Source organism: Nothobranchius furzeri, chromosome 4 (genome assembly GCF_043380555.1).
Source record: "Nothobranchius furzeri strain GRZ-AD chromosome 4, NfurGRZ-RIMD1, whole genome shotgun sequence".
Taxonomy (NCBI): domain Eukaryota; kingdom Metazoa; phylum Chordata; class Actinopteri; order Cyprinodontiformes; family Nothobranchiidae; genus Nothobranchius; species Nothobranchius furzeri.
Window position 1 is genome coordinate 62,509,975 of NC_091744.1, and position 22,088 is coordinate 62,532,062.

A 22,088-nucleotide genomic window follows, 5' to 3' on the forward strand; every position below is an offset into this window, starting at 1 on the left:
CTCTTTAAGCTCTGAGTGCAGCTGCAGACATGTTGCTGCTGTGCGTTCCTTAGACATCACATGAAAGATGCTGTCACTATATTGTACCAGATGAAAAAGGGAGGGGTAAAGTAGGAAAAAAAACATACACTTTTCATTTTAAACTCAAAGCAGATTAGTTTAATTGCTTCTTTAGGAAGAGCAGTGGCTGCTTTGTGTGTTTCTTCAAAGCCTTTTCCGCAACCAGAATAAAATCAACAGTTTAAAAAAAACATTCTCAATAGCACCCCGGACTTTATAATTAGGAAACACCGACCCCTTGTGGAGTATTATATTATTGCACTACTTTTCTCCTTTTTGACATGATAGAAATTTCAGCACACTAATGTCTAATAATGGCATGTCTAAAACTTCTGTTATTGTCCTTGAATGAATAGCTGATACATGAGAAATAGTCTGCATTTGATATGGCATCTTATAGGGTTTTACAACCCCCCAAAGCTCTTTACAACACAGCCAATCCTTCACCCATGCACACACACATTCCCACTCTAGTGGCGATGAGCTGCGATGTAGCCACAGCTGCCCTGGGGCACACTGGCTGCTCTAAACAGGCACCACCAGTCCCAACCATCACCAGCAGGTGAGGAAGGCAACGTTTTTTGTCCAAGGACACAACAGCTGGGACAGACTGAATGGGTCTCAGACTTGCAACCATTCATGGGGCACGCACTTAACCCCTAACCTTAACCCCACTGTCAGATGTGTTACATTGTGGGGCAATAACAGGAGTTTAAAAATAAGCAGGAAATTGTCCTGAATTGGAGGTCATTTCGGGATGAGCTACGATGTTGCCACAGCTGCTCTTCGGTGCACTGACAGAGGCAAGACCTGCCAAACACTGGCGCCACCAGTCTCTCCGACGACCACCAGGTGGGTTAAGCGTCTTGCTCGAGGACACAACAGCAGCATTCTCTGGTCAGAGCCGGGATCAAATCTACAACCTTCTGATTACTGGACAACCCATTCTACCTCCTGAGCTACTGGTGTCCCTGACAGGTAATCTGAAGCTTTCATGGAGATGGCTATGCACTCAATGTGCACTTGATCCATGTGTGAACTTTAGATCAAATTAAGTCTAAGAACCTACTACATAGATTAGAATAGGATAGACTTTATTAATCCCACAGTGGGGAAATCCAGTCATGGCAGCAGCACATATAGAGAAACGAAATAAGAATAATAACACCAATAACATGCAAAAAGGGGGTTCACTAAATGCATGATAATTCTGATAGCTAATGTAACACACTTCAAGATCTAAGATAATGATGTGTACAATAGTAAAAATACTCTAAACACACAATGTCTAAGGAGTCACACCCATTAGCATTTATTTCTACACAGTCCGATTCTTTGACTTTTTCATTTACCGTGTAACTTGTCAGCTTAATGGTTTTCAGCTCTAGTGACCCACATGATTATTTTTGTAAAGTTGGATGGCACAAGCAAAAGTACTCTCAACCATATCTGAGAAAAAGTGCATCTTGTTATGATTGCACATCCTTTGATACACTTTAAAACGTTTCCAAGTTGTTGTTTTTCAGTGAATCACAAGAGTCTGACCAGTGAGGTCACCCAGCAGAGTTTAATTTGGGACTCTGATTCTTCTGCAGCTGTCGTGTCCCCGTGAGCACATGAGGCACAACTGCATGTGTGTCGGGACTCTCCAACACTTTCCAACACACAAGTTTAGCCGGTAAGTTCACAGCTCTGTTTATTGATTTGTAGAAAAGTTAAAAGTCAAGATTAACATAAATGGATTTCTTGTTCCAGGAAGCACACATATGTCAGCAAAGCTTGTGGGAACTAAGGGAACATCCGAGACACTGGGATGAACTTCCCCATTGCCGTTAGATCTCTCGAAAGACATTTTAAAGGAAGCCACTGCCCAACTGTCCCAAATCAATTTTGATGATCTAAACTGAGACAAAAAGTTTGTTTTGGTGCATTAACTGTATAAGAATTGTAATGAAAAGGCAACACAATGTTTAAGCTGCTGTTAATGGTTCATTAAGGTTTCCATAGTAACCACATTCAAAAGCGTTATTCGTGTAGATGATATGGTGCTGTCTGTTGAACACTGCATGAATGTTTGAGAATTAACTTTAATTCTCTAACTGGGAAAGGACTGGAGAGCGCGAAAGGAGGGCTTTGAAAAGCATCAAAGGTTTAAAACGACAAAAGTGTTGCTTCCATGGTTGCCTAAATATTTGTTGTTCTGCGTTCCTGCACCAGTGGAAGACAGAAAACTCTTCATTGGAATGGTTTAAAAAAATGCGGCGAGAACGAGGTCAGAATGATGTTCTTGTCTTTTGGACAGATTAGGGCTGGGCGATAAAACAAAACTTATATCTCGATATTTTGTAGCTGAATTCCAATATACGATATATATCTCAATATTTTTCCTCCTGTAAAATATTTACAAGTTAACTCACTTCAAGCTGTCTTGAGAAATTATATACATAAATTAGTAGATTAAATGCATGAACATGTATTGATTCTTGTCAAACTTTACCCTTAGTGCCTATTCTCTAACAGTCTGAGCTTTAGAGACACTGGTACAGCTGTCTGCCAACACACACACACACACACACACACACACACACACACACACACACACACACACACACACACACACACACACACACACACACACACACACACACACACACACACACACACACACACACACACACACACACACACACACACAGTTCGGAGCTAGAGGTGTATCAAATGTCCCACAGACACTTTTTAATTATATATTTATTGTTAATGTAAAATTATTTAAATTTCATCTAGAGGTGGCCCATATTGTATATTTCTTGTCCAGGGGAAAAAAAATCATCTTAAAGTAAATTTGTGATGACGTAATTGCATCTACTGAAGATCACATGGGTCATGCACCGTGGAGTTATTAGTTATCAGGGCAAACATGGCTGGAATCTAACAGAGTTGGCTCATATCAGCGATTATACCGTAATGACTCAGAGTCTCTGGTTGCTCTTTTATGAGTATTACCTCTCCTTACAAACTCTTAACTTTTCAACAGAATCAGTTGTAACGGAGTATTTACTAGCATAGCAAACCAGAGCGGAAAAAAAGAAAACAGAACCGGAACGACATTTCTGACCCGTTGAGCTCACCTTCAAAATAAAACTTTAACCCTATGCAGTAGTTAACCCATTCCGCCATAGATTTGGGGGGGAAGTCTCATGCAGAACCGTCATGGCTTGCTTCTGCAAACTGAGTAAGATCTATTGTAATTAGTGAAACACTCCACCACTGTGTGTCAGGCCCATGGAACGTCTAAACTTCTCCTGCACAAATATAACGATCGCCTTTTTTTTTTTTTTTTTTTTTTTTTTACTATTGAACATCGCTTGGACAAATATTACACCTCTCGACTTTACTGGACAATTTCATTAGTCCAGATAATTTGAATAGGGTAATTTCTTTACTTGCTCATGTTATGTTGCAATTTATTGAATCCCATTGGATTGTGGGCTGAGCAGTGAATCGGGTCCTGTCATGTTGAATTTTTTTAAGTATTTCAATATACCAGAGTATTGGCAGTGTCTATTCATGTTTTTTCACATGCAGAACTCTCATGCACAAGTGCAGTTTTCATTCTGAAAGGAAGAGGATGACTGTGTTCAGTCTGAGTGTGGTCTCATCACTCATTACCTGATTCTTGTGAGATTGAAGTATGCTCAGCTGGAATAAGTGCACTGGCTTGTTAAAGCTCTATAAATCTGTCATGCCTGTGAATTGTCCTAAATTGCTCTTTCCGGTCCATTAAATCCATACCAAACAACTTCAGCTGTACAGTATCCAGTCTGTTGTAACTGGAGCCATTGTCAAAGAGGTTATAGGTACATATTGAACCATCTTGAAGGATGAGTTTAGCTGGCTGAGTATACAGTACTAGCTCTCTTCTACAGTTCAAATAAGAAGCAGCTCAGCTCTGAAATCCCAATCCTGGATCCTGCTGTTCCTGGCATTTGTGCAGGTAATTGTGTGGTTTGTGTGGTAGTGGTGTAGAGGCTTGTTTCACTTTTTCTATCTCTCTTCTTGTGTCTCTCACTTGGTCATTGATGCTAGCTCGTCCCCATACCGAGCCGGCCATCTGTTCACTTCCCTCTAAAGCTCATCGAAACAAAACCACCTCTGAAGAACAGCGTGTATCTTGTGACTAGATTTAAATTGTTCCTGTTGCGTTGTAGATGGTCTGTTGCTGCATATGTTTAAACTCCTCTGAGTTGTCTTTGACAAACATGGTTAAACTGTGGGAAATGTCCTGTTTCTATTTTTTTATGCACTGATTATGTAGCAAGTTCACAAGTTATTCAAAATGTTCACAGCTGACATGCTATACTTAGTGAGTGGTGGACTGGCTGTAAAAATGTGGTGTCTTACACAAAAAAATATGTACATTTTAAATTGATATTGTACTAGTTTGCTTGTCAACAATCTCCAAAATGCTCAGAAGAAACTGAAGGATGATGACAAGAAAAATCAATAAGTTCAAGTCTACACTACAGCTGGAAATTGGATAGTGGAGAATTTGAAACCCACTAGCAGCTCATAGACAATTCCCCCTGAATCTGGTTCTAGTGAGAGAGTATGGCCTTACAGTGACTGAACAAGACACTGACTTAACAATGTGTAAGTAAGTAAATTTTATTTATATATCACTTATCACAGGCATAGAATCACAAAATCCTTCACATATCAAAACAAAATAAAACAAAGTCATAAAACTACAATGATCTCAATACAGACATAGATCATCAGAGAAAAAACTTCCAGAAGGTTCTGATGTGTGAACCTGAGGGCTCGTGTTGGAGCATAAGGCTTTAACAGTTCAGTAATATAGGGAGGAACTTGACCAAGTAGACCATTGAAAGTTATTGTCAGGATTCTAAAATGAACTCTAAAGTTAACGGGTAACCAGTGCAGATACATTAGAATAGGAGTGACGTGAGCTCTTCTGTTTGCTCCAGTTAGTAGCCTCGCTGCAGAGTTCTGGACCATCTGAAGGCGGTCAAGTCCTTTTTTGTTAAAACATGTGAAAAGTGTGTTACAGTAATCTAGACGGGAGGGCATAAAGGCATGGATAACCATTTCAAGTTCATGTTTTGACACCATCCTTCACAGTTTGGAGATATTTCTTAAGTGATAAAAACTTTAGGTTACTATCATAACCCCGGTTCTCTGAGTAACATGAGTGAGATGTCTCACTATGGGATACGCCCCTCCGCGGATTCCTCAGAAGCACTTATCTCAATACGCCAATCCTGATTGGCCAGTGGCCGTGACGTACGTGTCCCCCTGCTACTATAAGTAGCAAGCGTCCCCACGCACGCACTATTCAAGATAAACACCTCTTCTCGCTTCGCCCAGCAAGAAGGGTTGTCTGGTGAGACATCTCACTCATGTTACTCAGAGAACCGGGGTTACGATAGTAACCTAAAGTTCTCTTTCTTAACATTCGTTTCGATGTCTCACTATGGGATATGGAGACTCCCATATTGCCAGACAGCTTATCCAGCGATCACCAACCTACAGGGATACGTCTTGGCCCGCCAAAGACCCCACACTCAGAATCGTGTGAGTCATTGCAGGGACCGAAACATCAAGCTTATAGAAGCGTGCAAATGCAAGTGGAGAAGCCCAACTTGCTGCAGCACAAATCTCCTGGATTGACAGCCCCCGAAAAAGGGCCCAAGAAGCAGACAGGCCCCTAGTAGAATGGGCCCTGAGCCCAACAAGTGCCTGAATGCCATGACAGGAGTAAGCCATAGAAATAGCCTCCACAATCCAGTGGGAAAGCCGCTGCTTTGTGACGGGTTTCCCCTTACGAGGCCCACCCCATGACACAAAAAGCTGGTCCCCCCTGCGAAGGTTCTCCGTCCGATTCACATACTCCTTGAGCGCGCGAATCGGACACAGCTTGTGCCACCGCTCCTCCTCAGGAGAGGAGAAGGGTGGTGGGTAGAAAGCTGTGAGGATAATAGGAGAAAAGGAGCCCACTACCTTAGGCAAAAAGGCAGGGTTGGGCTTCAAGGACACCTTCATGTCACCTGGTGCAAACAGGGTGCAGGATGGGTGCACAGAGAGAGCCTGTAAGTCACTAACTCGCTTTGCAGATACCAAAGCCAGGAGTAGCACCACCTTAAGAGACAGGATCTTAAGGTCCAGGCCGTCCATAGGTTCAAATGGAGGCCCGGAGAGGGCCGACAGCACCAAGGACAGATCCCATGAGGGCACCAGGGGTCGAGACACAGGGAGAAGCCTGCGCGCGCCCCTCATGAAGCTACACACCATGGGGTGTTGACCTGCCAATTTCTTCCCAAAACCCAAGTGTTGGGCGGAAATGGCTGCTAGGTACACTTTAATGGTGGAGAAAGCCTTCTTCCCATCCAACAAGTCTTGCAGGAAAGACAGAATGACGTTCACCGGGCATTGGAAGGGTGAGACCTCCCTGCCCTGACACCAGGCTTCAAACACCCTCCATTTACAGTCATATAGGGACCTAGTGGAGGGGGCCCTAGCATTCTGAATGGTTCGAATGACTGCCTGGGGCAGCTCTGCTGACACTAGCCCACACCCCTCAGGGGCCAGGCCCACAGGGCCAGCCGTTCTGGATGAGGGTGGAAGATCGAGACTCCCGCTTGGGACACCAGGTCCCTGCGAAGTGGCAGTTTCCAAGGTTGGCCCTCCAGGAGCTGGAAAATGTCCGCCACCCAATGCATGGCTGGCCAGTATGGGGCCACCAGAATGAGAGTGTGGCACTGGGTTCGTACCCTCAGCCAGGTGGGTGGTATCAGGGCCACTGGGGGAAAAGCGTAAAGCAGTCCCCGTGGCCAGTTGTGCGCCAGCGCGTCCACGCCGAGTGGAGCACCTCGGTCGCGCAGGGAGAAGAACAGAGGACACTGAGCATCCTCCTTGGAGGCAAAAAGATCCACTACGGCTGTGCCGAACCGGATCCAAATCTGTTCCAACACAGCTGGATGCAGGCTCCAATCCCCGTACAGGGGTGTCCCTCTGGACAACAGATCCGCCCCCCGATTCAGAACACCCGGGATATGGGTGGCTCTGACTGAGAGGAGATGCCTGCTGCACCATAAGATCAGTTTGCGTGCCAGCGTGTGTAACCGCATGGAGCGCAGCCCCCCCTGGAGGTTTATATAAGCCACAGTCGTGGTGTTGTCTGTTCTCACTAGGACATGATGGCCGGAGAGATAAGGCAGGAAGTGCCTCAGGGCCAGAAAGACCGCGAGGAGTTCCAGATAATTTATGTGTGTCCCCCAGAGCTCTCTGCTCCACACACCCCTGACAGAGCGACCCTCCAGGAGCCCCCCCCCCCCCCCCCCCCCCCCCAAACCTGACAGGCTCGCATCTGTCGTGACCACTTTCCTCACGAGAACCAACCCCAAAGGCACCCCCTGTGCCAAGAGGGAGGGGTGACGCCGACAGCGGAGCACCGCGACGCACGCTGCAGAGACCATCACCCTGCGCGCTCTGTGGCGCACTGGAGAGAGACCCAGAGAAGCCACCGTTGAAAATCTCTCATGTGTAGACGGCCGAGTGGTACCACTGAAATAGCCGACACCATGAGACCCAAAAGCCTGAAGCATAACGCAAACCGCACCGAACTGTGTAGGCGGAAGCGCGCCAAGCAGAGCGAGAGCGCGTTCACGCGCGGTGTCAAGAGACGGGCCGTGAACGCCCCTGAGTCCAGATTCAGACCTAGAAACGTTATTTTCTGGGAGGGGAGTAAAGCGCTTTTCTGCCAGTTTATTCTGAAACCCAGACCACACAAGTGATGGATCACAACCAGCGTGTTCGACGCTGCCTCCTCTCTGGACCGTGCCAGCAGGAGCCAGTCGTCTAAATACGTGGCCAGCCGAATGCCCCTCCCTCTCAGAGGGGCGATCGCCGCCTCCGTACACCTGACAAACACCCTCGGGCTCAGCGAGAGGCCGAATGGGAGCACGGTGTATTCGTAACACACTCCCTGAAAGGCAAACCTCAGAAATTTCCTGTGTGGAGGGTACACGGGAATATGAAAGTATGCGTCCCTCAGGTCGATTGAGGTGAACCAGTCGTTCTGGTGAATCAGACGCAAAAGGGATGAGAGCGTGAGCATTTTGAATCTGTACTTTCTGAGGCATCGGTTCAGGGCCCTCAGATCCAGGATCGGGCGAATCCCGGTCCCTCCCCGTTTCGGGACCAGGAAGTACCTGGAGTAGAAACCGCTCTGAGACCGATCGGGAGGCACAATGCATATCGCTCCCTTCTCCAGCAGGGAGGAGATTTCTCCCTGAAGGATGTGAGCTGACGTCCCCTGGGCGTGGGAGAACACTACGCCGGAGAATCGAGGAGGAACAGAAGCGAATTGGAGCCTGTAACCTCTCGAAATAGTTCTCAGCACCCAACGTGAAACAGAAACCGCTGTCCATTCCTCCATGTGAGTGGAGAGCGGTGACACAGCCGTGACACACGGAGCAGCAGCTCCCTCCAGAGGTTGTGGGGCAGCGGTGCTCGTGGCAACCACTGCGCATGCGCGGGGGCTTTGTGCTTTGACGGCCCAGGCGTACGGGGACGACCCGTGGCTGGCGGGTAAGTCCGCCAGGGGCCGCCCCCACCTGGAACCGCTCATGGGCAACATTTTTATTGATTTTTGCTGCGCCCTTGACATTCTGTCTGGATGCGGCAGCAAACTTTTTAATGCTCCTTGAGCGTGACATGTTTGTGAAAAACAATGTGAGTGCTTGTGACGTGTGTTTTGAGCCGGCACAGCCGGCTGCACGTCCTGGCCCCACCCTGGACCGCTCGGGGACTCTGCCGGAGGGGTTCCGTGAGGGGGGGAGAAGGCACCATGGCAACATCAAACAGGAGGAGCTGGCGAACGGGGAACTGCCAGCTGCAGCGTCGGGAGGGAAAGAACTCCGTCAGGCTGCCCTCTTCTTCTTCCTCGCCTGCTGACCGCTGGGTCGGGTGGGTTGTCCCGGCGGCGGAGCGGCTTGGTTGCCGGATCTCTGAGGCCAAACTGGTCGAGGCGCTGAGCCCGAAGGAGCTGGTTGGACAGCTTGAGGCTTCGAGCGCTTTGGGATCCGGAACTGAGGCTGGGCTCGGGCAGCTGCCTGAGGAAGGTTCGGCCGAGCCGGCAGCGCCGGTGAGGGCTTACGGGGAAGGCAGAGATGAAGGGCTTCATCCTCTTTCTTTTTGGCCTCACAACGTTGCTGCATTGATGCCAGGGCAGAGCCAAAAATGCCTTCAGGCACGTTTGGCATGTCCAAAATGTCCTCCTTCTCTCTATCAGAGAGGTTGGTGAGGTTCAGCCATCGTGCACGTTCTTGAAGCATCATCATGCCCATAGCTTTAGCCGTAGCCTGGACCGCACAGCGCTGCACACGCCGGCAGATGTCGGTCAGTACGGTGATTTCCTCCCACACCTCCGGGTCCGGCTTCGTATTCATGTCCTCACAGAGCTCGACTTGGTACGCCGAGAGCATGGAGGAGACATTCAAAGCTTGGACCAAGATGGCGGCAGCCTTGTACGCCCTCTCGTTCAGCGCCGACTGGAAGCGGTCCGCCTTCGCAGGGAGAGCGGGAGGCCTGGAGGAAGTTACAGAGAGCCGTGGGTGCAGGTGGGCTGCAACCAGCGGTTCCATCGGCGGCATGTGAAGCATGCCAGCCTTCTCCATCCCCTCGAAGTCCAGCGAGGAGGCTCCTTGGACAAGAGACCTGGAGCTGAAAGGGTGTTTGTCCCAGGAGGACCTCACTTCTTGGAGAAGCTCCGGGAAGGCGGGAAGGAGAGGCTTTGCCGCCCTTTTGGCCTGGGGCAGCTTCTTTCCCTCGTAGCGGGATCTGACAGCCTCAGTGACCACGGTGGGCCAAGGGATGTTGAGCCTGGTCGCAGCGCGTCGGCAGACTGACTGCATGTCCAGGTGGGCGGCCGGAGAAGCCGCTCCATCCCTGGGAGAGGACGGAAAGCTAGGCATGGAGGCCTGAGCGATGGGGAGAAAAACGTTGTCATCCCCGTCCTCCTCTGAAATGAGGAGTTCCGAGGTGTCCTCGTCATCTCCGTAGTCCAACTCCAACACTTCCTCGATGGGGTGGCTCGGACCGGCCGGTTCGAGCTGGGAGCCCCAGCTGAGTTCGGCACACGGTTCCGGCTCCGGGAGGATATGTTCGCTGGCGTCCCCAGACGGTGGCCCAGGGGCCAGCAGGCAAGGGTCCTTCCCCGACAGGCTAGCTTGGCGTGCTAGCCGCCGGCGAAGGCTCTTCAGGGTGAAGCAAGCACAGCTCTCACATGACCTGGGGACTTCCAATGCCAGCTGGGCGTGTTCCAGCCCGAGGCAGCTCGAGCAGATCTTGTGCGGGTCTGTGCTCGAGATTTTGTTCCCACAGGTACAGAGGCGAGCTTCTGCGCCGTCGACTCCTCTGGTGGGAGGAGCGGCTTCCATGTTGGCTAACTGGTGTGTTAGCAGAGAACGAACAGGTGCACTGGAGTGTGAAGCTGCTCGTTATGCCCCGAGCCTATGGTGAAGGCCAGGACAGAAGGACAGTAAGTTAACGTTCGGCGACTAAGAGAATATTAGCTGGCTCCGTCTGTGAACAGTTGAGCTAACTTACCTCAGAGATAAGCGACCACCGAAGCAAGAAGAGGTGATTGAATAGTGCGTGCGTGGGGACGCTTGCTACTTATAGTAGCAGGGGGACGCGTACATCACGGTCACTGGCCAATCAGGATTGGCGTATTGAGATAAGTGCTTCTGAGGAATCCACGGAGGGGCGTATCCCATAGTAAGACATCGAAACGAATGTTAAGAAAGAGAACTGTTTTGGACCAACGTTTGTGAGCGACCTTCAAGAGACATTGATTGGTCAAAAACAACACCAAAATTCCTTAAGTTTGTCTTCACGACAGAGGATAAATGATCAAGTTTTTGACTCATCGGAGGAACCATGTTCTTAGGGGCAATGATCAGACATTCAGTCTTTTCAGAGTTTAACTGAAGGAAGCTTTCTTCTAGCCAGCTGGTGATAGCTGAAAGACACTAGTAGTTCAGACAGTTTATAAAACTCAGAATCCTTAAAGGAGCAGTACAGCTAAATATCATCTGCATATAGGTGATAAGACACATTATGAAAAGAATCAGTTGTCTGTCCAAGAGGGTGTATGTACAGTAGAAACAACAGTGGACCCAAAACAGAGCCTTGGGGTACCCCACAGAAAATAAAATTTACTTACTTACTAAAAGTATCTGAACAAGTTAAAACACCTCCTCTCGGGGTTAGGTGCAAATACATGCATCTTGGTCACTCAAAAGCCTAAAAGGGGAACAGTTTCAGACTCTGTCACAAAATTCCTCAGGATTTCATAACAGTTTGAGTACAACCCCTCATTCCTTGGCTCTGTTAAGTCATTGTTGGCCCCAGGGTCATTAAGGTAAGCTAGCTTTTCACCCTGGCCAATGTATCTGATTCCATAACTGTCTTCTGGCTTGTTCCACTTCAGTATTTTAAAAACTTTTCCACACACATCAAATTTCAATACATGATATTCATTGCTGTTAATATAAACTTAGAGTTTATGTGCCATCACACTAATGCCTCAACTGTATAGGCTCAGTGCATTGCTCAAAATCTTCTGTCCCCTAGTGGAGAATGTAAATACTACAGGTACCAAGTTTTCAGATTCATACTAACGAAAATATGAAACACAAAAATCAAGTGAACATATGAAACAATCTGTTACTTTGTGTATTATGTACCATTGACACTTCAAACTTTCTCAGTTGTTATAAAAGCTTTTCGCTTTCTTCTGTTAAAGTTTTGGTTTTTGCTTTTACTACTTACATTTAAATTAATTATTCCCACAGAAAATCAAAATGACTCTCCAGTGGACAGCTGTGGCCCTCTTCCTGTATGCTGAGATACTAATTAACATCTTCCTGTGTTTCCCCTGCATATCAGCACAGAGGTACAGTAGCAGATATAACATAATTACAATGTGTGAAAGTCCATTTGACACATTCTATTCAGAATTACAGTGTTTACATCAAACTATCATGCAAGTCCCCAGCAGACAGCATCCCTGTCATCTGTGATGAATTACGATCACTGTGTTCTTTGCAGATGGCGTTTGGTTTTTGGCTGGAGAATATGGAGCTGGTTATCTCCATACTGGAACAAATTTTTCTTTGCAATGATCATGGCTCTCATTGTTCTTTTTGTTGGTAAGCAGTCGAATGACAGTTATCAGAGTTCTGCTGAGACAATAACCCATAGTCATCTTTGTGTTCTGCTCTAGATGCTGTTCGAGAGGTGCAGAAGTACTCTGGTCCTGAACCCATGCAAGAAGCTACAGTGAACCCAAACTTGTACGATCATGTCCACATGAAGCTGTTCAGGGCTCAGAGGAACCTTTACATATGTGGCTTCTCTCTCTTTCTGTGGCTGTTAGTGTTGTTGACATTCTACACACACACACACACACACACACACACACACACACACACACACACACACACACACACACACACACACACACACACACACACACACACACACACACACACACACACACAAATATATTCTTACAAGGCCAAATATGAAGTAATTTTTGACATTATCCTGTTTTTCTTCACATTTTATGTTTGTTGTTCTACAGCATCATGCGGCGAGTCGTCACTTTGCTCACCCAGGTTGCTGTCGCTCTTGAGACCAGCTCAGGTCTTCAGATACAGATGGAAAAGGCTTTGAAAACAGCAGAAAAGCAGCAAGAGGAAAATCAGGTGCTCAGAAATGTGAGAATTAGAGATGCACACTAATATTTACAAATGCAACCCTTTATTTCTGCATCAAAAGAAAATAAGCAATTCTTTTTTTTGTATTTCTTTCACTACTACTACTTTTAATTGTAAGATGCACAAAGCAAAAATCTTTTTAAATGTGAAAGTTGCATGCTTTGTGTCTTCTGCTGTAAAAGCAACATGATATACCTAGATATAATCAATCTATTCTTAGTAAATGGATACGTACCACAGGATTTTAAGGTTGCTGAAATCTAACCTTTATTTAAGAAGCCCTCTCTGGATCCAGATGACCCAATGAATTATAGATCAATATCTAACCTTCTATTTTTATACAAAGTCCTTGAGAAAATGGTGGCCATCCAATCATCCATCCATCCATTCATTTTCATCCGCTTATCCGAAGTCAGGTCGCGGGGGCAGTAGCCTAAGGCGAGAGGCCCAGACTTCCCTCTCGCCAGCTACTTGGGCCAGCTCCTCCGGGGAAATCTCAAGGCGTTCCCTGGCCAGGTGAGAGACATAGTCCCCCCACCGTGTCCTTGGTCTACCTTTAGGTCTCCTCCCAGTTGGACGTGCCTGGAAAACCTCACCAGGGAGGCGTCCAGGAGACATTCTGACCAGATGCCCGAGCCATCTCACCTGGCTCCTCTCGATGTGGAAGAGCAGTGGGTCTACTCCGAGCCCCTCCCGAATGACCGAGCTTCTCACCCTATCTCTAAGGGAGAGCCCAGCCACACTTCGGAGAAAACTCATTTCGGCCGCTTGTATCCGCAATCTCATTCTTTCAGTCACTACCCAAAGCTCATGACCATAGGTGAGGGTAGGACCGGTAAATCGAGAGCTTCATCTTCTGACTCAGCTCTCTCTTCACCACGACAAACCAGTACAACACCGTATCACTGCAGACGCAGCACCAATCCGCCTATCAATCTCACGCTCCAGTTTTCCCTCACTCATGAACAAGACCCTGAGATACTTAAACTCCTCTACTTGGGGCAGGACCTCATCCCTGACCCGGAGAAGGCATTCTACCCTTTTCCGAATCAAGACCAGAATCAAGACCATAGTCTCGGATTTAAAGGAGCTGATTCTCATCCCAGCTGCTTCACACTCAGCTGCGAACCGCTCCAGCGAAAGCTGAAGATCACGTTCTGATGAAGCCAACAGGACCACATCATCTGCAAAAAGCAGAGACCTGATCCTCAGGCCACCAAAACGGATGCCCTCCACACCTTGGCTGCGCCTAGAAATCCTGTTCATAAAGGTTATGAACAGAATCGGTGACAAAGGGCAGCCTTGGCGGAGTCCAACTCTCACTGGGAACGAGCCCGACTTACTGCCGGCAATGCGGACCAAGGTCTGACACTGGTCACACAGGGACCTATCAGCCCGCATCAGAGGGCCTGGTACCCCATACTCCCGGAGTACCCCCCACAGGGCCCCCCACAGGGCCCCCCACAGGGCCCCCCGAGGGACGTGGGCAAACATCTTCTCCAAATCCACAAAACACATGTAGACTAGTTGGGTCAATTCCCACACACCCTCCAGGATCCCCCTAAGGGTATAGAGCTGGTCCAGTGTTCCACGGCCAGGACAAAAACCACATTGGTCCTCCTGAATCTGAGGTTCAACAATCCGATGGACCCTCCACTCCAGAACCCATGAATGGGCCATCCACTTATGTGAGCATTTAAACACTAATGATCTGTGTTACGTCCCCGACAGGAGGGGAGATGTTAAAATGTGAAGGGGGCAACATAAGAAATGCGACAGTGGAGTTAAAATGGGTTTAATTGTTATAGAAGGTTCTAAAAACAAGTGCAAACAGATGGCAAGCATTATTAAGATAATGCAAAACAAAAACACTCTCAAAAAGGTTAACATTAAAAGAGCAGTTACCAACATTATAAACACCTGGTTAAAACTTAAATTTTTACCGGAACAGAAGGTGTTTTAAAACCAAAGTCTGTAAAATTGTATTACAGATTTAACATTGAAAACGATTCCTCTGGATCCCTCGGAGTTAAAACTATAAAAGTTAAAACTCTTCAACTCGAAGGGGTTAAAAACAAAATGAGGCCTGGAGGACAGCAGAACCCCTGCACTGCTGCCTCCCAGACTGCTGAAGGCACAGCCTTTTTATCCAGGTGTTGGTCATCAGCAGGATTCAGATCAGCTGTGCTCCTCAGCATCCTGGTAGAGAGGAGGAGGGCCGGTGTCAGGCTGATCACTGGGGCTGGGTGATCATGGCTCCTGCATGCCAATGGCCAGGCTGGTAGCCGTAACAATCTGTTTGAGGAATTTCATTCTGGTTTTATAGAGTATCACCACGCTGAAACTGCATTAGTGAAAGTTACGAATGATATTCTCATGGCCTCAGATAAGAATCTTGTGTCTGTTCTAGTCTTGTTAGATCTCAGCGCTGCCTTTGACACAGTTGATCAAAATGTTCCTTTAGAAAGGCTTGAACATGTTGTAGGGATCAAAGGAACAGCACAAGGCTGGTATAAATCCTACCTGTCTGATAAATTTTATTTTGTAAATGTACATGACAAATCTTCTTCATACTCTAGGATTACTTGTGGAGTGCCACAGAGTTCAATGCTTGGACCAATTCTTTTAACTACATATATGCTCCCAATTGGTAAACTCATTAGACAGCATGGGATAAACTTCCACTGTTATGCTCAGTTATATCTTTCCATTTACCCTGATGAACCTGTTCGGTTAGTAGGATTACGGGCTTGTCTTGAAGACAAAAAATTGTATGACTCTAAACTTTTTGCTTTAAAATCAAGACAAAACTGAAGTTCTCATCGTTGGATCTAAAATTCAGAAAAGGAAACTGCTTAGTCAATCACCTGACCTGAATGGCATGAAATTAGTCTCCGAGAACAAAGTAAAGAACCTTGGTGTTATCTTTGACCAGGACATGTCATTCAAATCCCACATTAAACATGTTTGTAGGATTTCCTTTTTCCACCTTCGGAATATTGCTAAGATTAGAAAGTATCCTTTCCAGGAGGGATGCTGAAAAACTAGTTCATGCATTTATTACATCAAGACTGAATTACTGTAATTCATTACTCTCATCACCAATTACAGAGGCAGGAAACAGGAAACATCAAAGGACAACAGACTACTGGCCGAGGACTTAAACCATTTTTTCCCCGTTTTGAGACAACCAGGCCTGCGGTGGCCATACCACCCCCACCAGTCCCAAACAACAGCACACTGACTATGCAGGAGGACCAAGTGAGACGCGTTTTAAAATCAGTTAATCCCAGGAAGGCAGCATGCCCAGATGGAATCCAAGGGAAAGTTCTCAGCGCTTGTGCAGACCAACTGGCGAGGGTTTTCACTAACATCTTCAATAGGTCCTTGTCACTATGCATCGTTCCTCCCTGCCTCAAAACCGCCACTATAATTCCCATTGCTAAGAAGACAGCAGTGGACACTCGGAACGACTACAGGCCGATCGCACTCACTCCTATTGTGATGAAGTGCTTTGAAAAACTGGTCTGCCAGCACATCAGGGGTAGTTTGCCACCTACCCTAGATCCACATCAGTTTGCCTACATGGCTAATCGATCTACAGACGATGCTATCAACATAGCACTTCACACTGCGCTGGATCATCTGGAGAACCAGGGAAGCTATGTGAGAATGCTTTTCTTAGACTTCAGCTCAGAATTTAACCACATCATTCCGGAGATCCTGCTCCAGAAATTGGCTCATTTGGGATTTTCCAACTGTATCTGCCGCTGGATCAAGGATTTTCTCACAAACAGACCACAGTCTGTAAGACTTGGCCCTCATCAGTCCAGCAACATCATCCTCAGTACTGGTTCTCCTCAGGGATGTGTACTGAGTCATTTCCTGTTCACACTTTATACATGGGACTGTGTTCCGATCCATCTCTCCAACACCTTCACAAAGTTTGCGGACGACACCACCGTGGTTGGGCTCATCTCTGGAGGGGATGAGTGAAACTACAGAGATGAGGTCAACATACTGACTAACTGGTGTTCAGAAAATAACCTCCTTTTGAACACCAAAAAAACCAAAGAACTCATCTTTGATTTCAGAAGGAACAAAGCTGATCCAGAACCTCTCTGCATCCGGGGGGACTGTGTGGAAATAGTTCACTGCATGAGGTTTCTGGGTGTCGTTGTCTCTGATGACCTCTCCTGGTCTGCTAACACCACGGCAGTATCAAAAAAGGCTCAGCAGCGTCTCCACTTTCTGAGGGTACTCAGGAGGAACAACCTGGAGGAGAGACTGCTGGTGACATTCTACAGAGCCGCTATAGAGCTCCGGACCCCACGTGACTCTCAGTTAGTAGACGCCATTTTGGCAGGAAAAAAAAAGTTAAACAAACACGGATGTAACCATGAACGTGAACGGGATCCGCTTGGATTTTACTTTGTCGGAGTTTACTTCACTCTTTAAAACCGAAGAAATTGTTTTATATAGTCAGAAATTAAATAGACTAAACATCTCCGACCTTTACCGTGCCCCTGGGATACTTTTTTAAAACGCCAGAAGCTGTCGGAGCGGACTTCTTACCGGACCTGGCCGGGGAACCCCTTGGGATTCCCCCGGCCGGAGGAGCTGGGGAGAGGTCTGGGCCTCTCGACGCTACTGCCCGCTCCGACGCCAGAAGCTGTCGGAGCTGACTTCTTACTGGACCTGGCCGGGGAACCCCTTGGGATTTACCCGGAGGAGCTGGCTCCGGCGGCTGGGGAGAGGGAAGTCAGGGCCTCTCAACGCTACATGCTCCCGCAGCCCGACTCCGGATAAGCGGATCAAAATGGATGGATGGATGGACAAATAACAGATTTACATGTAAGTAGTTTAAATAGAGTGCTGTGCTGTTTGAATGTATAAACTGAACGCCAAGAGAAATCACTAGTTTGATTTTTTTTCCGTGAATAAATTAAATATGTCAGGCAGGAGCGTCTCGGGATCTATCTGAGATCTGTCTCGGTGAGACAGATAATAGCAATCCAAAGTGCTTTTTATGTGTGATCTGACAATTGATCAACCATTGCTTAAATAAATAAAGCTATAAATACAGCTTTGATTGATTGATTGATTGATTGATTGATTGATTGATTGATTGATTAAAAATTAAATACAGCTTAGCCGGTTAATTGCTGTGCTCATAAAACGAGTAAACGGCAGCACGCAGAACTCACGAGGCAACGTTTTACGTGATGTTCACTTGTTGCTATGAGTAATAAGACAGAAAAAGCCACGCCAAAATAAGTTTAGGAAGCCCACTAAGAATCGTAATAAAAGCATTTAAAATAAATACCACACACAGTTGAAGAAACGTTGGTTTAAGTACCTGATATGAAGTGGTCGCTGCATAAGCGAAAACCTTTACTCTCGGGATCCCACAGTTTCATTTTAGCCCGGTCACTAGAGCGTTTTATTACAATGATCCAACGTTTGCGGCACTCCGGATCTTGGGGAATCCTGTAGATGACTCATTCCTTATGTTGTCCGCATCTGTTCTGCATCCTGGGGCACAACAGGAATCTACCATATTTCCCGTTTGATTGAGTTTTCTGACAATAACAAATAGTCCAGCTGCCGTCTTCTGCCTGCCAAATGGCGCCATTTCGATTTGAACTGTTGCATGCCGGGAAACGTGACGTCAACTCCCGGAGCTCTATTGAGAGCATCCTAGCATTCGGGATAACTATTTGGTATGCAGGGTGCACTGCTGCAGACAGGAGAGTGCTTCAGAGGGTTATACATTCAGCCCAGAGGATCATTGGCTGCTCGCTGCCCAGCCTGGAGGACTTAGCATACCCCCGTTATCTCAGCAGGGCTTTAAACATCATTAAGGACAAGTTCCATCCTGGGAACAACTTGTTTCAGCTGTTGCCATCGGGTCGTCTGTACAGATCCCAGAGGGCCAGGACAAACCGCTTCAGATACAGTTTTTTTTCCCAGGGCTATCATGGCAGTTAACAACAAAAAGAACGTGCTAATTTGAAAGGACATGTTCTTATTTTATCTAATGTTTGCAGGTGTAGCCCTGATGGAACCAGACAAGCTGCATGGTTCTAATTTGATACAATTTATGAAGGAAGGATTTGTCCAGACTGAATTTTAATTATTGTATTGTTATGTATTTCTTACAGGAAGTATTTGTCCTGATTGAATTTTAATTGTTAAGTGTTATGTATTTCTTTCAACTTGCACCCGGGAGTGGCTTCCAAATTTCGTTGTACGAGTGTGTACAGTGACAATAAAGGATATTCTATTCTATTCTATTCTATTCTCTCAGGAAGTCCACGGAATGTAGTTAAAAGTCTTCATCTTGTCCAAAATGCTGCAGGTAGAGCTCTGATGAGAATTAAAAAGAGAGATCATATCCCTCCCGTCTTAGCTTCCCTACAGTGGCTGCCTGATAGATTCAGAATAGAATTTAAGATCCTCCTTGCATATAAAGCTCTTAATAATCAAGCTCCATCATACATCAGTGACCTGATTGTTCCATGTGTTCCTAACTGAGCACTTCACTCTCAGACTGCAGGTTTACTGGTGGTTCCCAGAATATCTAAACATGGGATGGGAGGCAGATATTTTAGCTATCAGGCTCCTCTCTTGTGGAACCAACTCCCAGCTTTAGTCCGTGAGGCCGACACCTTGTCTACTTTTAAGACTAGGCTTAAAACATTTTTATTTGACAGGCCCTATTGTTAAAATCTGATGTTAGCCTAGATCTGGACAAGTGGGGGAGTAGAGGGAGGTGGAGTGTACAGTCGCTAAAGACAACTCTCCCTTGCCCTGCTTCCAACATGCCTCCATCTAAAAGGCTAGGTTATCCAGAGTTATCTCTGTAGTTATGCTGCTATAGGCTGTGACTGCTGAAAGACATACTGACCACTCTCCACACTCTACTACTTTCTTCTACAATTTGCTCTTTAACTGTATTATTTTCTGCTATTTCAGCGGTTAACTTTATTTTTTCTCCAAGTGTTTTTCTCCTCAGAAGAAGCTACAATGATGTTCTGCTGAGCTGTGGTGTCCTCATGGAGGGGGCCGTCGTCTAGCACACTGCTGCTAACCACTTAAACTTTCTCCCTCTCCTGACAATAAGATTTTACTTTCCTTGATATTGAATGTGCTACTACTAGTTTACCCGTTTAATTATAGATTCACTAGGATAAATACAATAACGTTTATCTCTCACCAAATACAATATTTACTAAGAAATCACAATGTAACCATAGACACATTACTTGGTATATATGTTGTGTGTGTGGATGTGTGTTGTGTGTGTGGGCTGGTGTTGCTGTATGCATGGACATAAATTTTTTTGGGGGGGGGACAGGGGGGACATGCCCCCCCCCCCCCCCCCCACTTTTTCCAAAGTCAAGTTTTGACCCCTGCACTATTTACCATCCAGAAACAATATTACGCTACATTAAATTGACACTGGTTGTGCTCTAGCACCAAGCGGAAAACAACCGTTTGTGTTGAAGCCTGTTTCCCATTAGAGCATACTGTAAAGATCCCCCCCCCCCAATGTCCCCTCCACCTCTAAAGTAAAATTACATCCATGGGTGTATGCATGTGTCTGCTCTGTCTTTTCGATCTCCAGTGAGTCGTGGTGGATGGCTGCTTATACTGAGCCAGGATCCTCTGGAGGTTTCTTAGCCTGGCAAGCCAGACTAAATAAATGTATTATTTAGTCTGGCCACGCTCCATTGACGGCTCTTGGTTGTGGGGCGGGTTCTCCCGTTGTCTTTCAAATGATCTCCGCATTCCACTGGACAAAGAATGTGACATACTCTTGTTTCACCCTGTTGCATCATCCCACCCACCAGGCATATAGAATGCCCTGATTGGCCCACAAAGCGGATAAAGCTCTATGATTTGTTCACTAAGCAAATAGAGCACTATGATTGGCCCACCATTATGAACCAATCCCAGCTTTCTATGTGTTTGAAACCCCTCTAGAGAGCTATGATTGGCCAGCCAGAATGCTGTTGGGGCTGCAGAGGTTCCAGTGGAGCGTGCCTAGACCAAACTTTGCAAAGCAAGAATTTGGTCTAGTTCACCAGGCTAGAGGTTTCTTCCTTTTAAAAGGGAATTTTCCTCTCCACTGTTGCAAAATCCTTGCTTAGTATGAGGATTGCTGTAAAGTCTCCGACACTAGTCAGTGACTTGATGCAATTTGCTGGGTTCCTTATATAGGAAACTTTTTTCTGATTGGCTTAATGAACTGACCTGTATTGGAATGTTTACTATGTGAAGTGCCTTGAGACGATTCTTGTCGTGATTTGGCGCTATATAAATAAACTAGAATTGAATTCAATATTTTTGGTAACCAGCACATTTCCTCTATATTTAGGCTCTTGTGGAAGAGGAAAAATACCAGTCAGCAGCTCAACAACTGGTGAAGCTGGACGGTGAAAAGCTGCAAGATCAGCTGAAGGCTGCAGAGGCAGGTCAGCAGTCATTTGTGTGGCTAAATTAACAGATTTCAGTAAACTAAGAAGAGAGGATACAGCCATTAACCAAGTGAGGCATCATTTGACTGTATGCAGCTGTGAAAAAGTCTCAAGCTGAAGTTGAAGCAATGAGGAGTCAAACTAAAGGTCTGGCCCAGGAGTACGACAGACTGTTAAAAGAACACCATCAACTGCAGGTGAATAACTCATAAAACCACATAAAACTTGCAGTTTGATCACCTTCCTAATACCAGACCTCTCATCTGTGTTTCATCCACAGAAGCTTCACTGTGTTGAAAATAAAAAAGATGAATGAAACCTCTGGGATGTGAAGATTGTGGTTCTGTTTTTCACTTCTCTTTGTTTCATTTGGTCTGTTTCTGAACCCGAGGGAGAACGGTTGCATTGTTTAGTCATTTTTCTTTTTTCATGTTTGAGCAGAAAAACATTTGTATATACATATATTAAAAAATACATAAAATTTGTGGCATGCAATAAAACATTGTGTGTTTTGTAATGAAAGTGAAGCAGTACCTGTGATAACAATGTAAACCCTGAAAATAAGTGGCAGTGTTTCTATGGGCTTGATTGCTTAATAATGTTGAAAAACACCTGAGATTTACATGATCAAAGATGCACTCACAGATCCACATTGTTTGACCATTTTCAGCAGTTTGGAAACAAAAGATCCAGTTCACAGCAGATATTTCGACGTGTCGCAGCATTAAACACATAGGAA

At 46.2% G+C, this 22,088-nt stretch overlaps 1 protein-coding gene across 3 annotated transcripts; it reads left to right on the forward strand.

The window, feature by feature from the left end:
* The first annotated feature begins 894 nt into the window (after positions 1 to 894).
* On the forward strand, positions 895 to 21,849 carry LOC107388600 (B-cell receptor-associated protein 29). Of its 3 annotated transcripts, none has more exons than XM_054732908.2 (9): positions 895 to 1,038; positions 1,656 to 1,738; positions 11,940 to 12,040; positions 12,196 to 12,296; positions 12,371 to 12,518; positions 12,731 to 12,866; positions 21,250 to 21,346; positions 21,446 to 21,546; positions 21,630 to 21,849. In XM_054732908.2, exons 3-9 carry the CDS (start codon positions 11,949 to 11,951, stop codon positions 21,663 to 21,665), a joined length of 711 nt encoding a protein of 236 aa, XP_054588883.1. In that variant the 5' UTR covers positions 895 to 1,038; positions 1,656 to 1,738; positions 11,940 to 11,948; the 3' UTR covers positions 21,666 to 21,849. The 3 variants fall into 3 exon arrangements, with proteins under 3 accessions (XP_054588883.1, XP_054588885.1, XP_054588886.1); XM_054732910.2 differs by having other exon boundaries at positions 12,731 to 12,854; XM_054732911.2 differs by having other exon boundaries at positions 12,371 to 12,440.
* Positions 21,850 to 22,088: the final 239 nt, after the last annotated feature.

Excerpts from the sequence above, each read along its gene's own strand:
- LOC107388600 (XM_054732908.2), top strand. The coding sequence starts at position 11,949 with ATGACTCTCCAGTGGACAGCTGTGGCCCTCTTCCTGTATGCTGAGATA. Across the intron at positions 12,867-21,249 it reads AAAATCAGGTGCTCAGAAAT|GCTCTTGTGGAAGAGGAAAA; the intron begins GTGAGAATTAGA and ends CTCTATATTTAG. Across the intron at positions 21,347-21,445 it reads GCTGAAGGCTGCAGAGGCAG|CTGTGAAAAAGTCTCAAGCT; the intron begins GTCAGCAGTCAT and ends GACTGTATGCAG.